This window comes from Lolium rigidum, chromosome 7 (assembly GCF_022539505.1).
Source record: "Lolium rigidum isolate FL_2022 chromosome 7, APGP_CSIRO_Lrig_0.1, whole genome shotgun sequence".
Taxonomy (NCBI): domain Eukaryota; kingdom Viridiplantae; phylum Streptophyta; class Magnoliopsida; order Poales; family Poaceae; genus Lolium; species Lolium rigidum.
This window is the reverse complement of record NC_061514.1, coordinates 361036923-361048871: the sequence shown is the minus strand read 5'-3', so window position 1 is coordinate 361048871 and position 11949 is coordinate 361036923. Positions and strand designations below refer to the sequence as shown.

Here is an 11949-nt window from a genome sequence, read left to right as displayed (position 1 = left end):
ACTCTCCACATAAGCATAGTCAATTTTATTGGTAATAGTGGGAGAAAATTCAACAAAGTAGCTATCATTATTATTCTCATCATCAAATATAGGAGGCATATTGTAATCATAATCAAATTTATCCTCCATAACAGGCGGTACTAAAAGACTACTATCATTATAATCATCATAAATAGGAGGCAAAGTATCATCAAAGAAAATTTTCTCCTCAATGCTTGGGGGACTAAAAAGATCATGCTCATCAGAACCAGCTTCCCCAAGCTTAGAACTTTCTATATCATTAGCAACAATGGTATTCAAAGTGTTCATACTAATATGTTCCATGGGTTTTTTAATTTTCGCATCAAACCATCCATGTCTTAAATCAGGAAATAGAATAAGAAGCTCATTGTTGTCCATTATGCCAAACTAGTGTAAACAAGAAACAAAAAGATGCAATTGCAGGATCTAAAGGAAATAGCTTCGAGTACTTACAACGGTGCCGGAAAAGTGCTTAGTAGCCGAGATCCGGAGTGTGAGTACCTTTTACCTTTCCTCCCCGGCAACGGCGCCAGAAAAGTGCTTGATGTCTACGGGTGCTTCTATTCTTGTAGACAATGTTGGGCCTCCAAGAGCAGAGGTTTGTAGAACAGCAGCAAGTTTCCCTTAAGTGGATCACCCAAGGTTTATCGAACTCAGGGAGGAAGAGGTCAAAGATATCCCTCTCATGCAACCCTGCAACCACGGAGCAAGAAGTCTCTTGTGTCCCCAACACACCTAATAGGTGCACTAGTTCGGCGAAGAGATAGTGAAATACAGGTGGTATGAATAAATATAAGCAGTAGCAACGGCACCAGAAAAATGTTTTGCCCAGGACTGGCGTGTGGTTGATGGTGGTAATATTGCGGACAGTAGAGATGCGGTAAAACGAGTAAACAAGCAGCGATAGCGATATTTAGGAACAAGGCCTAGGGATCATACTTTCACTAGTGGACACTCTCAACATTGATCACATAACAGAATAAATAGATAAATGCTAGACTCTACACTCTCTTGTTGGATGATGAACACCACTAAGCGTGTAGGATTACACGAACCCTCAATGCCGGAGTTAACAAGCTCCACAATATTCGATGTTCATGTTTAAATAACCTTAGAGTGCATGACAAATCAACATAACCAAACCAAGTACTAACATAGCATGCACACTTCGTCACCTTCACGCTACGAAAGGAGGCATAGATCACATCAATACCATCATAGCAATAGTTAACTTCATAATCTACAAGAGATCACAATCATAGCCTACGCCAAGTACTACACGATGCACGCACTCGTCACCATTACACCGTGCGGGAGGAATAAACTACTTTCATAACATCACTAGAGTAGCACACGGATAAATTGTGATACAAAACACATTGCAATCATAAAGGGATATAAATAAGCACTTCACTATGCCATTCATAACGGTGAATAAGTATTACGTGAAATATAGCCTAAGAGACCCACACGGTGCACACACTGTCACCTTTACACACGTGGGACAAGGAGTCTCCGGAGATCACATAAGTAAAACCCACTTGGCTGGCATAATGACATCTAGATTACAAGCATCATCATATGAATCTCAATCATGTAAGGCAGCTCATGATATTATTGTATTGAAGTACATAGGAGAGAGATGAACCACATAGCTACCGGTACAGCCCTTAGCCTCGATGGAGAACTACTCCCTCCTCATGGGAGACAGCAGCGGTGATGAAGATGGCGGTGGTGTCGATGGACGAGCCTTCCGGGGGCACTTCCCCGTCCCGACGGCGTGCCGGAACAGAGACTCCTGTCCCCCAGATATTGGCTTCGCGATGGCGGCGGCTCTGGAAGGTTTCTCGTACCGTAGCTTTTCCGTCTCGAGGTTTTAGGTCAGGGACCTTTATATAGGCGAAGAGGCGGAGTCGGAAGGTCAACGAGGCGACGACACAACAGGGGGGCGCGGGCCCCCCCTTGGCCGCGCCAGGGTGTTGTGTGGGGCCCCCAGGGCTCCCCTCTGGCGGCTCTCGGGTGTTCTGGAAGCTTCGTCCAATTATAAGACTCTGGGCATTGATTTCGTCCGATTCCGAGAATATTTCCTTACTAGGATTTCTGAAACCAAAAACAGCGAATAACGAAGCTGGCCCTTCGGCATCTCGTCAATAGGTTAGTTCCGGAAAATGCTTAAATATGACATAAAGTATGCATAAAACATGTAGATATCATCAATAATGTGGCATGAAACATAAGAAATTATCGATACGTCGGAGACGTATCAGTAAACCTCCCCAAGCATAGATGATTGCTAGATGCTAAACAAACTGAAAATAAAACTAAATGCAAAACTGAAAATAAATCTAATGTCTAGTACACACGAGTATATAAACTTTAGCGCTACGGTCCTCAGCAACGGTGCTAGTAAAGTATATTGATAACCCCAAGTGCAGGGGATCATCGTATTACAATTCAATGTGGAAGTGCGATCCGAAGGAGCAAGAAGGAAAAACTAAGATTCCACATAACTAAATTGTCACAAGTTTTATTTGATTATGCCCTAAACAATTTAATTGAGTTGTGGAGGTTGATTTGATGCGAGAAAAATAATGTGCAACAAAAATAACAATGTAAATTGTCCCAATCCTCTTCACACAAGAGAACAAGACAAAGGTTTTCTCTTATAGGAACAATGTACATGGCTTCACTCAATCCTCCCTATCAAAATATGGTGGTGATCATGTTATAGATAATAAAAGTACACAACATAGTCATGTTTTAATGCAGCATAGTCATGTTTTAATGGTAATACTTATGATGGATACATGTCGAAGAACACATAGGTGAAAGAAATAATCCTTTGTGTTGTTGTTGTCACCCCAGCAGTGGTTATTGTCACACCACACATCACATTTCTCCCTTTTTACCCCTAGATAAAGGATGTGGTGCTGCAATGTTTGTGTCACTCAATGCATATGCCATCTATCACTTGGCCATCCAAAACCTACATACATCATATTATGGTAAACACCTGGCCATCCTAAAGCCTACACCATGTCAAGCACCTCATGACAAGATAAACAATGAATTAATAATAGAAATCATAACATGTATCATAGAAGTATTTCCAAAGTATGACAAATCATAAGAATTCCAAAAAACCTTAGATGCATAACAAATATCGCCTTACACCATAATATCCATCACCAGAATTACATAGATAGATCCATAGACATACAAGACACACCATATGGAATTCGACCATGATCATACATAGAGATTTTGAACCAAGTTACCACCACAAAACCAATGTCCAAGGGGTGGAATACTCCCCTCTCATAATGCAGGTTGATGAGGAGGCGTTGGTGAAGAGGGAGAGGCCACCGGAGGCGATTACGGCAGCGGTTCCCCCTCAAATCTTCCTCCGGCGGCGGCCAAATGACTCTCCGTTTATGTGTTTTCGATCTCCGCCTCCGTAGCTGATGGCGTGTAAGACACGCGTCCGTTGGGAACCCCAAGAGGAAGGTGTGATACGTACAACAGCAAGTTTCCCCCAGTAAGAAAAAAAGTTATCGAACCAGTAGGAGTCAAGGAACACGTAAAGGTTGTTGGTGGCGGAGTGTAGTGCGGCGCAACACCAGGGATTCCGGCGCCAACGTGGAACCTGCACAACACAATCAAAGTATTTTGCCCCAACGTAACAGTGAGGTTGTCAATCTCACCGGCTTGCTGTAAACAAAGGATTAGATGTATAGTGTGGAAGATGATGTTTGTTTGCGAAGAACGGTAAAGAACAAGTATTGCAGTAGATTGTATTTCAGATGTAAAAGAATGGACCGGGATCCACAGTTCACTAGTGGTGTCTCTCCCATAAGATAAATAGCATGTTGGGTGAACAGATTACAGTTGGGCAATTGACAAATAGAGAGGGCATAACAATGCACATACATATCACGATGACTACTATGAGATTTAATCGGGGCATTACGACAAAGTACATAGACCGCTATCCAAGCATGCATCTATGCCTAAAAAGTCCACCTTCGGGTTATCATCCGAACCCCTTCCAGTATTAAGTTGCAAACAACAGACAATTGCATTAAGTATGGTGCGTAATGTAATCAACACAAATATCCTTAGACAAAGCATTGATGTTTTATCCCTAGTGGCAACAGCACATCCACAACCTTAGAACTTTCTGTCACTGTCCCAGATTCCAATGGAAGCATGAACCCACTATCGAGCATAAATACTCCCTCTTGGAGTTACAAGTATCAACTTGGCCAGAGCCTCTACTAGCAATGGAGAGCATGCAAGAACATAAACAACATATATGATAGATTGATAATCAACTTGACATAGTATTCCATATTCATCGGATCCCAACAAACACAACATGTAGCATTACAAATAGATGATCTTGATCATGATAGGCAGCTCACAAGATCTAACATGATAGCACAATGAGGAGAAGACAACCATCTAGCTACTGCTATGGACCCATAGTCCAGGGGTGAACTACTCACACATCAATCTGGAGGCGATCATGGCGATGAAGAGTCCTCCGGGAGATGATTCCCCTCTCCGGCAGGGTGCCGGAGGCGATCTCCCGAATCCCCCGAGATGGGATTGGCGGCGGCGGCGTATCTGGAAGGTTTTCCGTATCGTGGCTCTCGGTACAGGGGTTTTCGCGACGAAGGCTATAAGTAGGCGGAAGGGCGAGTCGGAGGGCCGACGAGGGGCCCACACCATAGGGCAGCGCGGGCCCCCTCCGGCCGCGCGGCCCTATGGTGGCGGCGCCTCGTCGCCCCACTTCGTATCCCTTTCGGTCTTCCGGAAGCTTCGTGGAAAAATAAGACCCTAGGCGTTGATTTCGTCCAATTCCGAGAATATTTCCTTTGTAGGATTTACGAAACCAAAAACAACGAGAAAACAACAAGCTGGCTCTTCGGCATCTCGTCAATAGGTTAGTGCCGGAAAATGCATAATAATGACATAAAGTGTGTATAAAACATGTGAGTATCATCATAAAAGTAGCATGGAACATAAGAAATTATAGATACGTTTGAGACGTATCAGTAGCCTCGGCGAAATCCTATGGGGTCTTATATATATAGTGGTTTTTAGGTCAAAACAAGTCGGTGGACGTTGGATTTAAGAGAATCGGACGACAGCGAATCAAAGGTATGTGGTGCGCCCAGAGGGGGAGGGCGCACCACTGGGCCCCATTTTCAGCCTGTTGACCTCCTGGTGGCCCACTTCATCTCATTTTGTTCGTCTTGAAATTTTCGAAGCGTGTCCCCTGACCTTGCCCTGTTTGGAGTCTAGTAGCTCCTAGAAAGTCAAATACACTAAAAAGAGGCGTTTTCTGCCAAATAGAATTAGAACTGGAGGAGAGAGGATTGTTTAGAAAATCCCCTAAAACATCATAAAACATGTAAATATCATCATATATGTTGCAAATTTGTGGGAATTCATTGTAATAAAGGAAAAAAGTTCATGTATGCATTTTACATGCATCAACCTGTCAGTGTGCCACTCCGGAACGACGGTATTGGAGGGTGTGCCAGGGATGACAGAAACGGTGCCTATGTGACAACAATAGGAAAACCAACACCCTTTGGTAACACATCTAGGGATAAATGAGAACATCTACTTGGAGCCAAGTGGTAGAAATGCATGCTTTTGCAACACCCTTTTGGTATTTCTCTGCTTGAGGGCATGTTGCCCATATAGATTTTACCATAAAAGCATGACAATTATGTGTACTTTATTATCTATAACATGATCACCACCATCGTTCCGAGAGAAGTATTAAGTGAACTCATGAACCTAGGTCCATTGTTAACATAAGAAGTTAAACCTTTGTCTTGTAATCTTATACAATAGAGGATTGGGAAATTTGTGAGATCCTCACAACCATTACTTTGTTACTTCAAAACTTGGAAAGAAACCGTCACCCTTTGCATGTTAAAACTGTTTACTGCATAAATAACTAGGATTGTGACACTCTAGTTTGAAGCAATAAATTCCTTTACATTCTTGCTCATGTGGTTCGATGCCCCATTCTTCCACATTGTAAGGTGTTGGATCGATCCCCTGCAGTTGGGGTTCCTCAGTAGGTTGCTGGAGGGCCTATGTGAGATCGAAAACATGGTGTTCCAAACTCGGTCCAACAATGGTGGTTGAGTGCCGAACTTGAGTCTCGTGACATCGTAGGTACGGTTGAGGTCTGGGCGGTGGTCGGAGATGCAATGTAAAAAAAAAGGGATTTGGGTTGAATCCGCTATGCCCGATCCCACCAACTACACCGCGCTTCCGCCGCAGCCGCCACATAATCTGCTGCTGCTGACCAAATCTGCCACCGCAACCTCTAGATCTGGCACCCTCATGGTGCAAGGAGTCTCGGGCACCGCTCAATCTTATCGGGCGTAGCCGTGGTGGTTCCTTTGTAACATCGTGCATCCCTGGGCTACGTTCGGGCACGACACACTCTCAACAAGGAGCACGCGCCGCTTGTCTGATTGTAGGGCGCGAGGAAGCGCGGCGCCCACCGCTGGAACAACAATGGTCTAGAGCCACAGCGGGTCTTCCGTTGCAGCGTCCATGACATGGAGGCAGGGAGCTCGTGTGGCGCCGCTCGATGGGCTCCCTCTCCCCCACCACAGTCTCCCTCCACCTACGAGGAGATGGTCTTCACCGAGTGCGGTCCACCTAATCATATGTGGGCCATCTAGTTGTAATTATCAACATATGCATGTTCAAAATCTAAGTCGTATAAACTGTGATCGGTGCTAATGTTGAATGCGGGCATTGTGATCGGTGCCAATGTTGAATTCGGGCACAGAATTATATTTTTAAACTATATAGGTTTGTATTTCGTTCCAGTTCTAGCCGAGGTACGTAGTTTCAGACTGAAATATCGATCTTTGGTGCACTTTACACGTGTTTTAAAGACGGGCATTTGAAGGAGAGTGGCTAAATGGAGTCCAAGCTACATGTAGCTTTTTTATTTTCCAAATTCGGAAATCATATTTTTAAGTTTCAAAAAGTTTTGACAAAAATTCTTGTAGCCAATGGTGGAATCTACAAACATGCAAAATCTCACTGTGAAATTCTTAATACTTTTTAGGCTACACAAAATAACAAATGTGTGGATCTGAGAATAGTAAATAGTGCACATTTTAAAACTATAAAATCTGATAGATTTTGTCATTTTTGTGTAGTCTACAATACAAAGAATTTCACATTGAGATTTTGCATGTTTGTAGATTTCATCATTGTCTACATCTAGGATAAAGGGCTAGATGTAGCTCGGCCTCCGTTTGCAGTTTTCGGTATTTGAACGTTCTTGCTAAAAATGCTCATAGTGTAGATCCTAGTATCCTATACTAAATAGGCTGACTGGTATTTCAACATTTGGTCGACGAAAATAGCATGTTCGTAATGGATAAGGCAAGGGTAAGGCAGAAAGCACAGTCACTGTGCCCCATAAGAATCGACACATAAGATTATCTTTGTCACAGCATAAGACTAATCAGGCTGATTGGCATATACAGGATCGATAAAAATGGCATGTTCTTAGTGGAATGGACACTTATCTGCTCTGTAAAGGATCGACACATAAGATTACTCGAGACAAGACGTATGACCATGTTCCTTGGGGCTAGTTCCTAGCTTTGCCTTGAACGATGGGATAGTCGGGGTGGCACGCCAGCGCGTCGCGCGCGATCTGCTTGGCTACTTGTGGGGGTGCCCTGACCCGCGTGCGTTTTCGCGCAACCTTTCTTCAACCTCAGATCGATCCATGCACATCCAACGGATCATAAAGGCGGTCAGGGCGAGACGCTGTCCGGTCCCCGGCTCCCTGCTGTGCTGGCTCTGCGACGCAGCCCGCGGCCACGTCGCGGCCGCGATAAACAATGGCCGGCACCGAATCCTGTTGACTTCGACCGCCGCCCGTCGCCGTCCTGGCCTTTATAAGCCTTTCCATCGCCCCCACACACCTTCGTCTTCCTTCCTGTACCTCCATCGCATCAGTTTTCACACTCGCCTATTAGCTCTCCATTCTCTCGTCTAGGCAGAACATCAACGACCGTAACCTCCCAGAGCTGCGAGACAAATCCAACCTTTTCATTTCTTGCTCGATCGTCGTCCAATCCGTCTCTACAGTTCTGTACCATCTCGGTCGATGGGGCGCGCGCCGTGCTGCGAGAGGACTGGGCTGAAGAAGGGGCCGTGGACGCAGGAGGAGGACGAGAAGCTCGTCGCCTACATCAAGAAGCACGGCCAGGGGAACTGGCGCACCATGCCCAAGAATGCCGGTGAGCATCCTCCTAGCTAATTGTGCTCGCAACTTAGCTACCAACGCAAAGCTATCGTTTCTCATGCTTTGTGTCGTGTGTGCAGGCCTGGAGCGTTGCGGGAAGAGCTGCCGGCTGCGGTGGACGAACTACCTCCGGCCGGACATCAAGCGCGGCCGCTTCTCCTTCGAGGAGGAGGAGACCATCATCCAGCTCCACAGCATCCTCGGCAACAAGTAAGAACTAACTAAATCAACTCAGTTAACATCAACAAGCACGTCTCTGTTGCAACAGGACAGCTAGGCGTACGGTTTCATGATTTTGATCTTGTTCCCTGTGCATGATTGCTTGTCTAGGTGGTCAGCCATTGCGGCGCGGCTGCCGGGACGCACGGACAACGAGATCAAGAACTACTGGAACACGCACATCCGCAAGCGCCTCCTCCGCATGGGCCTCGACCCCGTCACCCATGCGCCGCGCCTCGACCTCCTCGACCTCTCCGCGCTGCTCAAGCCCGCGGCCGCCTACTACCCCACGCAGGGCGACCTCGACACGCTCCGCGCGCTCGAGCCGCTCGCCGGCTACCCGGACCTCCTCCGCCTCGCCTCCACCCTACTCGCCGCGCCGACGCCCGCCTCCACCACGGCCGAGCAGCAGATGCTCCTGCCCTGGCTCATCCAAGCGCAGATGGCGCAGCAGGCCTCGAATCAGCAGGCGCCGCCGCAGCATGCCACGGGTGCAGACCAGTTCATGCCGCCCAGCTCGACGTACCAAATGCCAGCCCTGGTCCACGCGAACCCCGCGCACCAGGATCACATGGTGGCCTGCGGTGACTACACGCACCTCCCTGCCTACGATGGCCAGGTCGACTACATGCCGCCGCTGATGCAGATGGTGTCAGAAACGTCCAACCAGCAGTGGAGCGGCACGGTCAGCAGCAGCAACAACAACTGCAACGTCGGCTCCGGCGTGTCCACGCCGTCGTCGAGCCCCGCCGCGGGGACCGTGAACTCGGCTTCGACAACGACAACGTTCTGCGCGAACGCGAGCAGTTTTGACGCCATCAGCGCCGCCGACGCCGCCGGGCTGTTCGACATGCACCTGTCCGATCTCCTTGATGTGAGCGACTACATGTAGCTAGTGAAAATTATTCCAAGTTCGGCTTTCCACACCTGCGTGGAAACTGGAAACCATGCAAGTCGATTGAACAGTTGGCCACGTACCGACCGAGAGGGAGCAAAACATGCATGATGATCGCACGGCCATTTTTGTACAGAGTTATTTGTACCATTTTTATCCAGTTCATGATAACTGGCTACTGTTAGAATCTTCAATTCGAATTTCTGGTTTTTATTACTACGTCTCCTATCGTCCATAATAATATATCTTAGATTTATCTAAATTGAATTTATATGTACACTAGATTTTCTCAATTTGAATATATCTAAGGTGTAACTTGGGCTCACCCTACCAAGAACTTAATTAGTTCTCAGTAGGGCTTTCTTCCACATCTCTGGTGTGCCCCCGCCCCCACCGTTGGCTGAACCACAGACATGCCCGCTCGCTGTCGCCGCGCTGCCGTGACCCCTCGCCTCGCCGCCTCGCTCCGTCAAAGCTCCTCCTCCGCCGTTCCACCGCTGCTCTGGCCATCCCTCTAAGCCCGACCTGGCCCTTCTTCTCCGGTGCCGGCTCCCGCACCTACACCCTAAACCCTAAGATCCATCCTCACCATCGTCGTCTCCGCCACAATCACAGCCACGCCATGACTGGCTCCAGCTCGACGGACGCTCCTCTGACTCCTCTCCCCCCCCCCCCCCCCCCCCGCTCGGTGTGCAAGGCCCCACCCCCCCCCCCCGCTCGGTGTGCAAGGTAGAAGAGAACTAGCACGAATCTTGGCGCGAACCAACAGCTACGGACTCTAATAAGCACGAGCTAAATTCTCAGTAGCAAAATCGATATATCTATATACTAGATACTCCCTCCGTCCCAAAATGTAAGGTGCCTACGATTAGTCAAAAGTCAACTCCTATTAACTTTAATCAAATATTTAGGAAAAAGTATCTACATCTACATTATTCAATGGACTCATTGATAAAATATATTTTATGGTGAATCTAATGATATTGATTTAATATTGTAAATGTTTTAATTTTCTTCTAGAAATTTAATCAAAATTAGAAGACGTCAACTTTTAAATAACCCTTAGACGCCTTACATTTTATGGCAGTGGAAGTAATGTATTTTTTATGGATAGATATAGTATATTATTTCGACCTTTAGTTGATTATTAGTAGCTAGTATACTATGTTTATGTGTGGTGCATGTCAGTGTGGGGCCTGAATCATGCCAAAGGTGGCTTCATATGATTGGTGGAGGCGGCTGCTATCCCTATCACTTGCATCATGCCTTTGTCTCCACCGAAGAAAAATAGGGTCACTCTGGTTGCTTTACTTAGAATGCTACTCCATTGTCTCCTTGTCCTTGCTCAGTTGTAGATTTCTTTAATTTAATTTGGCTGCCTCTCTTATTTCATTGGCTACAGTACCAGCGTATATATAAGGAACAATTCAAAGGGATGGAGAGGAAAATAACTAGAATAAGGACACAAGTAACTGTCAAGTCATTGATGGTCACATGATAAGGAATAATTCTTAAATGGTTGGGAAAAATAGAGTAGTGTTGGTGTGGTGTGCATACTAATGATTGATGCTGCCTGCTCCGCTTGATCGATAAGCGACCTACAGTTACCCAATTGACGACATGTATATATTTTCTCTTCTTCCGCAAGTCAAAGAGAAATCTATGGTGGTGGGTTAATTGTTAAGTTACATCAAAGTATATATGTGTCATAGTACTATATGTTGTAGGCTTGTAGCTTGATATAACTTGCTTGTTTTAGTATGGTCAAGTCAATGCATGACAACTCAATGAAGGTGCATACGACCTATATATATCTTCACTAGCTAGCACCCCTGCAAGGCCATCCAATCTTCTAAGGCCACCTATGCAACATTGCAACTCATTTAAGGTGCATACAAGGATTGTATATACTCTGTTTGAATTGTACTAGATGTTCTTCCATCGCAGTCACGAAAAACGCACAACACCCTTGTCTAACTTTTTCAGATAAAAGACATTAAGTGCCCAAACCCTTGTCTAATTTGGGTGACTGTGTATTCTTTCTTCCCAATGAAGAAGGCTATAGTGCCAGGTGAACCCACTATTTATGTTTCCTATTTTTCCCTATTTCCTCTTATGTCCTAAAATATATGTTATATATGTATTTATCTCTATCAATGGAAAGATGTTTGTAAGCCGTGAAATACATCTGACCATTGGGACTCCAAGACGCAAACGCTTGATCGTAACACCAAGATCAATTTTGCTGCAGGTCGATGCAAACGTCACTGACATGCATGCATGTGACTGACAATTGCTCGTAGACCGAAAATCGTTGGACCAGGCGGTACATACGTCGATCGAATAGACAGCCACGTTTTGAACGGACAAGAAAACCCCGTGCGCACGGGAACAAGCGAGCGTTCAAGCAGTGTGCATGTGTCGAGCAAGACGAGACGCAGCCGTGTTTCGATCGATCAGCGCGCGTTACTGATGCGGACATGGACGGACGTCGCGGTCGTGT

At 46.1% G+C, this 11949-nt stretch overlaps 1 protein-coding gene across 1 annotated transcript; it reads left to right on the top strand.

Annotated features, from left to right (window-relative positions):
* The first annotated feature begins 8194 nt into the window (after positions 1 to 8194).
* Positions 8195 to 9583, top strand: LOC124676798 (transcription factor MYB41-like). Its single transcript, XM_047212825.1, has 3 exons — positions 8195 to 8327; positions 8413 to 8542; positions 8663 to 9583. Exons 1-3 carry the CDS (start codon positions 8195 to 8197, stop codon positions 9441 to 9443), a joined length of 1044 nt encoding a protein of 347 aa, XP_047068781.1. The 3' UTR covers positions 9444 to 9583.
* Positions 9584 to 11949: the final 2366 nt, after the last annotated feature.

Bases quoted from the DNA above. Each gene is read 5' to 3' on its own strand.
- LOC124676798 (XM_047212825.1), top strand. From the start codon at position 8,195: ATGGGGCGCGCGCCGTGCTGCGAGAGGACTGGGCTGAAGAAGGGGCCG. The intron at 8,328-8,412 runs GTGAGCATCCTC...TCGTGTGTGCAG, and splicing joins CACCATGCCCAAGAATGCCG to GCCTGGAGCGTTGCGGGAAG. The intron at 8,543-8,662 runs GTAAGAACTAAC...TTGCTTGTCTAG, and splicing joins CACAGCATCCTCGGCAACAA to GTGGTCAGCCATTGCGGCGC.